General features: G+C 39.6%; 2 protein-coding genes across 2 annotated transcripts in view; both read right to left on the reverse strand.

The window, feature by feature from the left end:
- Positions 1 to 13,747, reverse strand: part of LOC122656745 (acid phosphatase 1-like) — a 63,114-nt gene extending 49,367 nt beyond the window's left edge. Inside the window, exon 1 of the mRNA XM_043851381.1 lies at positions 13,735 to 13,747. The gene's annotated coding sequence lies outside the window, so the exon portion shown is untranslated. The remainder of the gene's footprint in view (positions 1 to 13,734) is intronic.
- Positions 2,566 to 7,844, reverse strand: LOC122655429. The gene is made up of 2 exons (XM_043849622.1): positions 7,627 to 7,844; positions 2,566 to 2,719 (listed from the first exon to the last, which is right to left on the reverse strand). The coding sequence occupies exons 1-2, from the start codon at positions 7,842 to 7,844 to the stop codon at positions 2,566 to 2,568; spliced, it is 372 nt and encodes a 123-aa protein (XP_043705557.1).
- Positions 13,748 to 14,129: the final 382 nt, after the last annotated feature.

The following is a 14,129-nucleotide window of genomic DNA, read 5'->3' on the forward strand; positions in this document are numbered from 1 at the left end:
CCAGCAAAGACAAAAGACTGGGCTAAGATGTCCACTTGAGGCTGGACAAAAGCTATTGCATTATTAAAACTTCCATGAAGCGGCTCAGAAGCATGGCTTTGTTGATGGATCATAGAAGGGGCCAGGGGGATCCAATGCAAATCTTCCACAATAGACAGCAAAGGTGGAATAGGTGGACAGTAATTCTCCGTGAGAGGGGATAGTACCGTGGAGTCGAAAAGAATAGGACTTCTAATAACTTCAGGCAGTGGGATTGAGGAGATAGCAGTGGAGGCAGCAGGGATGGCTGTATGCATCGGCTCAGTGGGAGGGGCAGGGTGGGAAGCACTAGTCGAAATATCCATATCAGAGGAAGAGTGGGACGCTGTCGCTGATGGGTTTGGAAGCCGGATAAGACAAGGCAATTGATTAACCATCAAAGGAGGTATTAAGGCATCATTGAAATAACCCAGTGGTGGAAGTGGTGGGACCTAATTTCCTCTAACATAGGAACAGTGCGAAAGGTCGTGATAGATGCGACCACAGCAAAAGCACAGAAAAGTGAGTTCATACTTGATGTGAACAGGGTGCAAAGAACCATCCAAGTCTTCAACCAAAGAAAAGATAACAATGGGCTTCCTTTTGTCGATCGACACTTTGATCCTGGCCGAAGATGATGGAAGTCCGAACTCCATAGAGTTAAGCATAAACTCAATAGGTCTACCCACATCCTTCAGAGAGCACTTAAGAGAGGTAGTATTGAAACAACTAGTCAGAATGTCATGCAACTGGATCCAAAGGGGAACAGGATCGCGCTCAAAAACATAATAGGGGTCATCAACAGAGTGCTTGACCAGGTGCGGAAGATAGTGATCATACCACCAAGGGGCATGGTCCATCAGTGCAGAGCATTGGGACGGGAAACAACACTCCAAAGAGAAGTTACCCTTGTCAAAACATTTGATAGATAAGGCCCCAAAAGGTTCCCACAGAATCCCCAAAAAATTGCAGAAAGTGTCTTTCGGGGGTTTGGGGAAGCCAATCACATATCCATGGAAGCTACGATAGGTTTCGAGAGAGAAATGTCTTGGATCTGGACACCCAGGTGGAGAAAGTAGGGGAGCATTCATCAGTGAATCGAAAGTCCCTGTGTTCAGACCGGCGGAAATTAGCCGAATGCCGAGAGCTAGAAGCCCTGGAGGACATGGTAAAGCAAGCTGCAAAAAGGCAAAAAGGAGATCAGATTAGGATATGCACCAAAGAATAGGGAAAGGGATAATGAAAGGGGAAAAACGACAAGGGAAGAAAGGCAAAAAGAAAAAATCGAAAGGAAAAGGTACAAAATACTTCACCAAACAGGGGACGAGGGCGTCATAGGGTAGCAGAAGTATAAGAGAGAAAAAGACAGACGCTCAATCTAGAGAGCATAAAGAGGTCTACGTTGCAGAGCAACGACGAGGATGAGAAAGATAGAAGAATGGAGACCGGGAAGGTAAAGCAAAGAGAAGAAGCAGGGAGAAGATGGAAACCCCAAGGAGTGTCACTGGAACCCGTATACAATGAACCCTGTCAAGGTAAGGAAGGGAGAGATAGAGGGAGGAACAGAGAACGAGGAGTTATCTAGGGACTAGGAATGAGACTTGGACTATCCAACGGAAGGAGGCGAAGAGTTAGACATGAAAAGCCTTTTTTTGAGTATTCTACACCTTACTCTTGCCACTTGCTAATCCAGTTATAACTACCTGGTTAGTTATTGAGGATTTTTTAAGGAATGAATCGGCCTGAACCTTATAAATTGGATTCTGAGAATGCATTTTGATGTTTATACCATTGAACTAGAGAAGAGAGTCAAGGCATTATACGGATTTACTATTTTACTCAACTCTGTTTCTAAGTGAACCAACTTTATGTTTTTTAAAAACAACTAAACTCGCCAAGTTTGTGATAACTCGGATAAAAATATAAAGTCTTATTTGACTCGAACGATTTATGACCCAGTCTCGTCATTTTTTACTCTAACCTCTAGTCTACAAGACTCTTGATCAGGTTTTCCAAAATTTTAACTCGACTTGGGTGACTCTCCCCGGTCAAAAACAAATTTTCCAACTATACTCATAGAATAGGCGTCGTGTGATGTTTGAAAAAAATAAAATATTCTTGTGAGTTATGACAATAATATATCATCATTAAATTAATATGATTTAATTAAAGAGGCATTAGTTAAAAGGGTAAAGTACACGTACCCCCCTGTAATGCATCCAATATTCCTCGTACCACCTAAGCTTCTGATAAGTCCACGTACCACCCCTCAATATTCAACGTACCACCCCTGTTTTACCCCCCTAATGCCATTTAAGTCCACACCAGGTATTAAATGCTAAAAAATTACCAGACTACCCTTTCTTATATCTTTCCTAAAATTTGAAAAGACCTAATTGCCCTAATCTATTTGCTAAAATTTGAAAAGACCAAAATACCCTCATCTTCCCCAAATCATCATCTTCTTTTACATACCCACCACCTCCACCACCACCGTGAAGCCCCACCTCCAGCACCATCGGCACCCACCATTAACCCATTAATTTACTATTCCAATCCCAGATTGAATTCCTGAATATAAGGCGGCCGGCGCGTCTCGTAGCGTAAGGCAGCCAGCCAGCCAACTCTGCCAGCCATCTCAGACTCAGAGTCGCACTCACACACAGTAGAACTGAGATTTTGAATTCCCGTCCCACCAAAGCTGAAAATCACACATAAAAAAATATTAAAACTAAAATAAAAAAAGAAGGAATCATCCAAAATCTGAGATTTTTCCCTGAAACACTTCCCACCTTTATCCTTCTGGTTTTTTGTTCTTTTAGTTTTGTCCCCTTCTATTACTCATTCTGCTTCTAATTTTTCCCTTTTTTTGCTTTTGTCTTTTTTGGGTTTTCGAATTAATTAACGAGAGAAGAAAAATATATTGGTTCACAAGACTCAGAAGTCATAGCACCACCTTCCCATGTGTCATTCTCTATCTCTCTCTCTCTCTCTCTCTCTCTCTCTCTCTTTCCGCTACCGGTTCAATGGTTGTGAATGTTGAGTTTCCATCTGGACTTGGGAAATTGGGAGGAAGAGAAAAAGAGAGAGATGGGTATGTGATTAGTACCAGTCCCACCTCATTGATCGCCGTTCTTTTTGGTTGTTTTCTAATTCTCAAAATCTTTCTTTCTTTGTTCTTTTTTTCTCCATTTTCCCTTTTGTTTTTTCCTCCAATCAAGCTTAAATCCACCACCGCGCCGTTACCAAATCTGCGGTGTTGGTGGAGGAATAGGCAACGGAGGGGGACAGGTGGTGGAATTGGTAGAGATGGAGGAGTTGGAGGTGGTGCTGGAGGTGGGGCTTCACGGTGGTGATGCTGTTAACGATGGATGGTGGTAGGTATGTAAAAGAAGATGATGATTTGGGAAAAATGAGGGTATTTTGATCTTTTTAAATTTTAGCAAATAGACCAGGACAATTAGGTTTTTTCAAGTTTTAAAAAAGATATAAGAAAGGGTAATTTAGTAATTTTTTAGCATTTAATACCTAGTGTGGACTTAAATGGCTTTAGGAAGATAAAGCAAAGATGATACGTGAAATATTGAAAGATAGTACATGGACTTATCATAAACTTACGGGTACAAAGAATATTAAGTGCATTCTAGGGGGTATATGTACTTTACCCTAGGTAAAAAAACCTCGTCATCACCACATTCGTTTATACAAAGTCATCCGTATTAATGGAGTGGTGGAGTGCACGACTTCTGTCGTGGGAGGATTAAACAAACCATGTGCTAGGAGTGTGGGAGGTGAGTGTGTGGGTCCCAATGAAAGTGTACAAGCGAGTAAACCTGATGAATCTATGGGAATTCAGAAGGGATAAAGGTTTCGTTTGTTCTACTACTTTATTTTAGTGAAATTCAAATCAATTTCAATAGAAATCTTGGGCCAGATTTGATATGATTTTTATAGGCTCTCATTAGCATTTGTTGTTGTGTTAAGGCTATGTTTGGATGCCAAAAAAAAAAAAATTAGAATAAAACAAAAATCATGATGACACAATGTGTCTATCTTTCTCCTCTAATTCAAAATTATTTGAATTTTTTTTTCTTTTATTGACATCCAAACATAGCCTAAGGGATGATAAATTCTAATAAATGAAGTTATGGACAATGTCTTATCAATATTACCCAAAAGCCCTCTTTTCTTGAATCTTATTTAATAAATTATTAGAATTTCCAAAAGAAGTCATCCACTTTAAAGCATGGTTTTAGTGCATGATATTGGAACGGTAACGGCGACCCTCAAAACCAATACGATACCAATTCGGTATCGGCCTGGATCGACTATATTAGATAAAAATACTCTTGAATTTCTTTAAAAAATGAGTTTTCTAACCATTTTATCCCTTGTCCATACCATGCTACCCATACAGTATCGGCTAGGGGTGCAAGTTTGGCCCTATTGGCTAAGGGTGTCAATTTGGGATCGAAACCGGGAACCGTCCCTATACCGTCCCACTAAAATCCGGTACCGGACCGTCCCATTAGTAAATGGCACGGTACTGGTATCTGATTTTGGTACCGAATGATAAATGGGACAAGATGGTTCTGGGATGGGATTCCCAACGGTACCAATACCGAAATACCAATTAGGTACCGGATATGGTACCGAAACTACTAGTACCGTTTAAAAAGAAAGAGTATATAAGATCTTTTTTTTTTAAAAAAAAAAAAAAAAAGAAAGGGTATAAGAATTACGACTCATTAGGGTTTCACTAATTGCCTTTTGAATATGAAGAGGAATAACAGGTCAACAGTCGTAGCTTGAAGTCTCTCCTCACAGAACCTACTGCAGTGCTCCTCCCTCCTCCCTCGACTAACTACATCTACCAGGTTCTTCCTTTTTGCATTTCATACTTTGTACCATACTACCATGTGACATGTGTGATAAATAGAGTTTTGTCTGGGAAAATCAAAGAGGAAACACAACGGGATTATTCCATTTTTGTAGGACTTCTCTAGATTTAAAAAAATGAGAAGCTTATTACAAATGATCTTAGGGAGTTTGAAGAAGTAAAACTATGATTTCATAATTTAAGTTGTTTTATAAAAGCAGTAGACAACTTAAATTTCATGATAATGAAAAAATTCTACAACACTAATAAACCCGTCTTGTTAGAAACAATTAAACTTCTTCTCCCTTTTTCTACAGTGCCTAGAACCGTTTAAGAACCGGTATCATCCCGTCCAGCTAATAATCGGGACTAGGATCTAGGTTTGGTCCCGTTAACTAAATGGGACGGTACTAGGATTGGCACTTTTAGTACCAGTACTGGTACCGTCCCGTCCCAAATATCGGGAACCATCCCAATTGACACCCTTACTATTGGCCCGAACCCGTACTGGCCCGCCCTGAGCCTGGACAGGGTTTGGCCTGAGATATTTGGCCCTGAGGGCGGGCCAGGGCTAGAAATTTCTGGCCCTAAGTCAGGGTCAGGTCGGGCCAGGGTTGAGGCCTCAGGCTATGCCTAGCCCGAGCCGACCTTGTTTTATATATATATATATATTATAAACTTTATACGTCACCCACATTTTGTTATATAATATATTATATATGAAGATAATAAGTGATTTAATATATTTTTTATAGTGTAATTTTACGTAAAATTGATAATTTTCTCCTCGACCCATTCTAGTCCATTCATTTCCTTCCCCCTCCCCATGATCAGGGCCAATCAGGGTCAGCCCGGCCTGACCTTGAGGGCAGGTCCCAGTTGGATTTTTCAGGCCCTAAGTCAGGGTCGGGTCAGGCCTAGGCCCAGCTAAAGGGATCCAGGGTTGGGTTCTATAAAGCCCGGCCCAATCCGACCCTGTTGCAGCCCTAGTATCGACGACTAGCAAAATCGATACATATCGTACAATACGGACGATACGATACCAATACTTAGAACCATGCTTTAAAGTCACTTGTTAATTTACATAGGTATAAAAAAGTTGGCCTGCACCAATAGGCCCAACTGGAACATGTCGGACCCAGACCAATTATTATTCGGGTGTTTACAGTGCTTATGGGTACCTAATCGTGATTCAATGAAACCGATAACCATCCGAGACTGACCGACTTATGTAGCACAATTAACCTCGTTATAGATTGTTCAACTCGTTTATTGCATGTTTAATGGTTGTTTATAGTTAGTTTATGGTCCAATTAGCCTGTTTAAAGATTGATTGTAGCCCAATTAACTTGATCCGGATTACGGATCATTAACCGATCGATCAGATATAAACGTGTCCAAGGCGGACTATAGCGTCCAATTAACCAAAAGATACAGTTACGGTACGGGGCCTTAAATAGGAGGGGATTGAATAGGTCCGACCAAAACTGATTGAAACTGACCAATTGACACCCTTATCCCCCCCTTATGGAAAATTATCTGCTCCATTTTCCTGCCCGGTCCATTTCCCTAAGTTCCTCTAATAGGGGGGAGTGGACCCTACTCGGGCAGTGTGTTCAGGCAGGGGATAGGATGGTCATTTTTGCTCCCCTATTAGAGGAACTTGGGGAAATGGAGCAGATAATGATCCCTAAAGTTTTTTAGAATCTGGGGTGGTTCATATTGATTGAGGTTTGCATTCAATTTCAATCTGACATGCTCTATTACAGAGTAAACTAACTAGAGCAATAGTGATAAATTTTAAAAATTATAATTGAAGGGATATAATAACCTAAGGGTATTTGTGAACCCAAAAGGAAAAAGGATTATTCCAAGTTTGTGCCTACGATTGAGGACAGCAGGAGCATGTCTACAACCTGGGTTGCAACCAAATTTTTTTCTCCACACACTTCATCTCACGATTCAACTAAAAACAAAACAACTTACAATGCCTTTCAGGGATCATAGTATAAGGGATTGGGAAGCTTAAATGTTCTCATGGCGCTAGGAAGTCCCAAGAGACTGCTCCACTGTGATCCAACAATTCCCCATATACGATAGCCTTTACTCATCAGCAGACCCCTCTGTTCCTCATTGTATTGTAGCACTGTCTTGCAGGTGTCCTTATAACTCCTATTATACATATTTAGGAGTTAAAGACTAATTTTGAGATAGAAAGAGTAGGAGAAGAAGAGAATTACCAACCTTAGTATGAGACCAGACCATCCATCATAACCAATCTTAATTAGGTTTTCAGTTGTGGCATCCCTAAGGTGCTCTCCTCTTGAAGAGATTAAGAAAATCTTAATCCCTTTGCTTTTTATTTTTTTGAAGAGGTTCTTTGTGTGCTTAAGAGCTGGAGCCTTTCTCTCCCTCACCCATTCTTCAAAAGAGGTTATGTTTAACTTCTCCCCTCTGCACAAAAAACAATAACTCGTGTTAGTGGGTTCTTCGATAAAATTCATCCTCAAAAGTTAACCATTAAGAAGAAATAGTTACCCGTAGCAGTGTTTCTTGAAATAAGGAACATTGGAGAGGAGGGTATCGTGGAGAGGAGGGTATCGTCGATGTCGAAAGCCCAGGCATCCTTGCCATCACCTATCATAAACTGGATGGTGTTGTGGAGATAGAAAGTGCATTCCTCAAGAGTCTTCTTGGAATCAGTTTTGTACTGATCGGATCTCATGTACCTGCCGATGTAGTCTGTGCATTCTTCTGGGACAACCTCAAAGTTGAGGATGTTGTGGAGCTCCACATTAATCCTCCAAGCTTCACAGTAGTTCTTGAGGGTTATATTCAACTCATTCTTGTTCTTCCCTGTATTCTGGTTCAAGATGTTCCAGTCTGCAACTGCTAATCCAACAAGGAAGCTAAAGAAGCCCAGTAACAAACCCAGATTTCTTCCCATCTTTGTCTTCTTCTTCTTCTTCTTCTGTATCAAACTAAATGGAATTACTTAATTAATGCTTATTTAATTAAGTAATTAATGCAATAAGCTTAAGTTAAGTATCGTGTGAATGTGTGATGTTTAAAAATAAAATATTCTTGTGACGATAATATTTCATCATTAAATTAATATGATTTAATTAAGGAGACATTAATAAATAAATTAAAAAAAAAGGGTTTTTCTACATATCCCCTGAGGTTTGACGTAATTATGAAAACATCCCTCAGTTTTGAAAAACTTTACGTGCCCCCCTGAGTTTCTTAACAGTTAACCGAGACCCCCATTCCGTTAATCTAAGTCTAACAATGTTAAAATCAAGAGGTGAACTGACAAAAATGCCCTTACAAAAAAAAATTTTAAAAAACTACAACTCATCTTCCCCAAACGATTTGGGTTAGATGAGTTGCAGGTATGAACACCATTGGGTTCTTGAGATTTTACCCATTAATTTTTTCCTTGCAAAATTGTTAGAATCCAAACCCACAATCTCAAGAACCTAATGGTGTTCATACCTGCAACTCATCTTTCCCAAACGATTTGGGGAAGATGAGTTGCAAGTTTTTTGTTTATTTTTTTTGTCTTATCTTGTCTTGTAAGTGCATTTTTATCAATTCATCCCTTGATTTTAACACTGTTAAATCAAGACTAACGAAATGAAGGTATTTGTTAACTGTTAAGAACCTCAAGGGATCACATAGAATTTTTCAAAATTGATGGATTCTTTTATAATTACGTCAAACCTCAGGGGTATGTGAAAAACCCCATAAAAAAATTTAAAAAAAAAAAAAAAAACTCCTCATCGACCACCACATCCGTTTATACTAAGTCATCCGTATTATACAAAAATTAATATGTACTGGTGGTCACATGGGCTAATTTATTTCACTGTTATACGATTTCTGTCGTGGGAGCATCAAACAAATTTTGTCAAATTCAATGTCGATGGGACAAGCAAGGGTAATCCAGGACTGGCCGGAATTGGTGGAGTCTGTCGAGGCCCTGTATCATCCACCTTCTGCTGCTTTGCTGTCGGAATCGGTTGGAACACCTCCACAGTGGCCGAAGCTTTAGCCATCCGCAAAGCATTGGTCATAGCTAAGTCCTTAAACTTCGCTAAGATCATCATTGAATCCGACAGCCTTCTAATGGTCAACATCCACAACAAAGTCTCTCCTTCCATACCTTTGGAAGATTGCTCCAGTTATTGAAGACTGCTTTCTTATTTCCTCTTTCTTTCCATGTATCTCCATTGTCCACTCCCTAAGGGAAGCAAATCGTGTTGCTGACTGTTTAGCCACCTCAGCGGCCACTAACCAGGGTTACAGTGTCTGGTTTCAATCCCCCCCCCCCTTTTATTAGCCCTCTCTTGTATGACGACCTTTCTGGGACTTTGTTCCACTATAAATAAATTCCAGTTTGAGCCAAACAAAAAAAATAGGAGTGTGGGAGGTGGTGAGTGTGTGGATCCCAATGAAAGTCTATAAGCGAGTAACCCCGATGAATCTATAGGAATTCGGATGGAATTAAGGGTTTCTTTGGTAATTGTACGTTTTGAGAATTATTACAGGGATGAATTCAATTTGAGAAGGTATATATTTGTCTGATATGGATTTTATCTACTTTATTTTAGTGAAATTAAAATCAATTTCAATAGAATTTTTGAGTCGGATTTGGTATGATTTCTATTTCAATTTCATATTGATTTCATGAAATAGTTAATAAATAGAATTTTGGTCAAGAAATTGAAATTGTTTTGGGTACATCAATTTGAATATTTCAAGAATAAAACAATTCATTTGATAGTTCAATTTTTAAAAATAAATTCTCTATATTTCTTTGGGAGAGGGGGTGGTGGTAGTGGTGGCAGGGTGGAGATGATGGTGGCCGCAATGGTGGTAGTGGTATGGTCGTGGTGGTGGTGTCGGTGGGGAGGTGGTGAAATGGTGGTGGTGAGACCATAAGGAGAAGAAGAAGCAGGATGTTGTTTAATTTTTAAAATGAAATTATTACTTTACCCATCAAATTAACCATGTACTCATTAAAGAGGAAGAATCAAATCAATTTCAATTTCACAATTGAAACATCACCTATTTCAGAATTTCTATGCCATTTGATTTCTATTTCACTAAAATAAGGTGCAAAAATCAAACCAATGAATTTTTTAAATAAAAATCACCCCATGAAATTGAAATATAAATCATACCAAATTAGTCCTTGAAATGGTTGAAGAGTGATTTCACATATTTGACAAGAAATCTATTTTAACTATGGGCGATTGTTCTCTGCCTGGGAGAGCAGGGCGACCATTCATTGGGGCAGGGTGGGGCGGTTATTTCATCCACCCCATGTGTCTGGGCACATCCTGTTCCCCTGGCACAAAGAACATTTGACCTTTAACTATTTTCAAGTTAAACTATTTGATGAACATGTGTTTATAATGAGGGTAAAAATGTCATTTGACATTTGTAGTAAGAATGAAATCAAAACAAGTCTCTCTCTCTCTCTCTCTCTCCCTCTCCCCCCCCCCCCCCAAAAAAAAAAAAAACCCACTCCCTTTCCGCAACCCTTGCACCACCCTTAAAATAATAACAAGGAAGAAGGGCTCTCTTTGGTATGATTTCAAGGAGAACCCTTATTATATTTACGTCAAATATATAATAATTGGGAGAAACAACGCTAACCGGTGTTGTGCCTAGGCATGTACCTGTGCCCAGACACAGTCCAACGTAAAAAGATTGGTGTTGCCCCCTAGAAAGGTGGAAAGGATCAGGGGCAATGCCGGTCTTATTGCGTTGGACTGTATCTGGGCACAGGTATACGCTCAGGCACAACACCAATTACGATTACTTTTCCTATAATAATTATATTTGAATAGTCCTAAAACCTTTATTATGATATATCCCACAGGAGGAGGTAGATATATCATTTCATAAGAAGGAGGAAAGAGATAGACACAAGAAAGCACACTAGCATATGCTACACAACTTGGCAGTAATATTTTTTAGCTTGTAGTGTGATTTCCCATGAAATGTTTCAGTAGGATTGGACTTGAATGAAAATCAGAAACTTTACTCAAGGGTTGGGCTAAGTTGTATGAAGATTGTATTCTTGGAGTTCAAATCTTAGGATGTGATGTTGGATCTTTATGAAACGATAGCGTTTCGGCAGAACTAGGGTTTAGAATTATGCAATAGCGTAAGCACTATGGATGGATGGACAAAGTTTTATCTGAAAAAGATGGTTGGATGACTAAAGCACAGGAATTGAATTGTTGAAAAACTTGAATCTATTAGAACCCAATACTTGGATCGATTTTTGGACCAATAATAATGAACCAAACAAAAAAGAACCAGTTTAATTTGCATAATCATAGAATTTACGTGACATTTCCCATGATGAATTGTTATCCCCTCCAATTCGCTGCCCCCTTTAATTCCTCCAATTCCTTACACGGGGCGGAAATGACCACCCTACCTCCTGCCCGAAAACACTGCCCAAGGTGAGGTCCACTCCCCCCTATTAGAGGAATTGGAGGTACCCGCAAATTGAAGGTGATAATTATTCATCCCATGATCTATTTCAATGATCCAAATCAGGATATTATCTATAATAACAAACCAAGACTGGACCGATAATAGCCCTATAAGAAACACAAAAAAAGCCCCATTGATTTCCTTATATATATATATATACATATAAATTTGAAACTGGATTGGACTGGACCAAACTCGATAGTAATCTGATTACAAACCAATAAGAAATCGGATCAACCTAATATATCTAGCGTTTTCTTCCCTATCATTATGTCTAGTGAAGTATGACGCTTTCACTGTTTGCTACATGGCAGTACATGGGTTAGTCCATGTGATAGAGGACCAAACAAGCATCTTATTGATACAATTTCAACTTAAAATGAGTAGAGGAAGTAGCTAAAATTACAAAAACTGTCATATTGTAATTTGTATTCATCTCAATTTGATGGCATTTTGTTCCAAAGGGCTATTGTGTTTTTACAGCGAGACAGAATCATTGCATTAAGTTCTCCGCATACTATCTTCAATCAACAGACTAGAAAACTTAATGTTTGTTTCACATATATTTGTTTTTGGTCTATATTGTTAAATTTGTTCCTTCTGTTGGTTGTTTTGATTGTTTTGATTGAGATCCTCCCCTAGCCAAGCATGCTTGGCAGTTGTATTGTTTTTTTTTCTTTCTTGTAGTATAATTTTCTGACAACAAAAACTCAACCTTATCCCAACTAAAAGGAGTCGGTTCGATGGATCATTGCACTCCAATCAGCTCTATTCAAGGTCATATTTGATACAAGGCTAAAACTATGCAAGTATTTCCTCACCAGTTCTCCTAAGGTCAATTTAGGTCTACCCTGGCTCTTTTAGTTCATTCAATCTGAATCAAATCACTCTTCCTTATTGGAGCATCCAAAGCCCTCCGTTGAACATGACCATGCCACCTCAAACGACTTTCTCATAGCTTATCACGTATCGTTTTAGTGTACTTTTCCATTTACCCCAAAAAAAGAGGGAAAAAGAACGGTGCCTGATCGTATGGTTCCTATGCCCAAACATCAATCTTGGACTGATAATTGAAATCACTGATCGACCCCTCTTCTCTTATCATCTGTAGCAAGTTAGGTCTTTTTTGAAATAAGTGTTGATCCTTCGTGAGCCCCTCCTGCCCTCTTCGTGGGTCACCCCTAATGGCCTGTCAGGAATAGTTCTTTCACATGATAGGAGGGCATTTCCAATATTGAGGCCTTGGGGGTGTTCTCTCATCAGTATCATTACCCTTTCCATCGTCTGACCCACTGTGGGACCCATGGAGACCATACACCAGTAGAAGATGCTATACCCACTAATGGGATAATGACAAGTGAAAGAAAACTCAAATGGTGTTTTGACATTTGTGGAGCAATAAAATCACTCACCACTAATGCATCTATATTAAGCAAGAACCTCGCTTTAACTTTAAGCAGCATGAAGAGAGAGAGAGAGAGAGAGAGAGTCCAAAAATGATGAAATGGTTGAAGAGAATATCTTATAGAGGAACTGCAGTTACACCCATAGATGTTCAGAAAAGAGATTCAATATTGGATTGCAGGTATAGATCATATGTCTTAACACAGCTGGTTTGGAAGATCAAATCATGGTGGAAACAAGCTTCGATATGGGGAAGGAACAATAATAACAAGAGGTTCAGCTATGATCCACAGAGTTATTCTCAGAATTTTGATGATGGTTCTCTTAAATGATCTTCTCTCATCAGATTCTTCTTTATATGATTTGTTACTAATTTCCTTTCTCTTCATGTATTTTCATTGGTAGACCACTTCTACCCATTTCTTACTATTATGTGACAAATGTAAATTACAAAACCATAGTCATGTTCTAGTGGAGCATTAGGGGTAATTAATTAATTAAAATTCATTACTGAATTAGATATGCAATCCCTTTTTCTGCATTAATCATTTGCAACCTCTGTTCTTTGGGTAGAAATCCATCTCTAAACCCTCTTATCTCTTAGCCAGTCCCCATCTCCTGGGCAGCCTTTGGTCAAATTTGTGAACTTGGCCCAGAAATATTAAACCCAGATTTCTTCTTCTTCTTCTTCATCTTCTTGCCGAAGGAGAGTTGGTGAAAGGGAGAAAGGGGATTGGGCTCCTCTCCTTGGAGGGCATCGCCAAATGAGTGCCCAATGAGGCATCCAACGGCTGCACTGTGTCGCACATATCCCGACGTGTGCCCAGTCAGTCATCCGAATGTGTGCGACACAGCATAGTCGTTGGATGCCTCATTGGACGAAACCCTCCAAGGAGAGGAGCCCAATCCGATCCGGAGAAAGGAGCCTTGGGTTATTATATTAATGGGCCTTAATTGAATCACTGAATGGGATATGATGGTTAGAAGATTGAGAAAACCCACAAAAAAATGGTGGCCGGCCGGTGGAGTCTCTCATCTGTATGCCCATTTTCTGTCCGGCCCATTAGACGTGCTCATAATCTCATTTTATTGAGGGAAATGGATCCCTGAGAAGCCAGTGGAGGGTACACGGCCAGGGCGAGCCAATGAGTGGTAATGTATTTCGTAAATAGGGGGACCTAGGGATTTGAAAAAGTCATCTCATGTGAGGAGAAGAGAGAGAAAGAGAGAGGATGCTAGCATACCCTCCATCAGCTCTCGGAGATACTTTTATCTTTTACTAATTAGGGTAAGAGATCGTTGTCTGATC

Source organism: Telopea speciosissima, chromosome 3 (assembly GCF_018873765.1).
Source record: "Telopea speciosissima isolate NSW1024214 ecotype Mountain lineage chromosome 3, Tspe_v1, whole genome shotgun sequence".
NCBI classification, from domain to species: domain Eukaryota; kingdom Viridiplantae; phylum Streptophyta; class Magnoliopsida; order Proteales; family Proteaceae; genus Telopea; species Telopea speciosissima.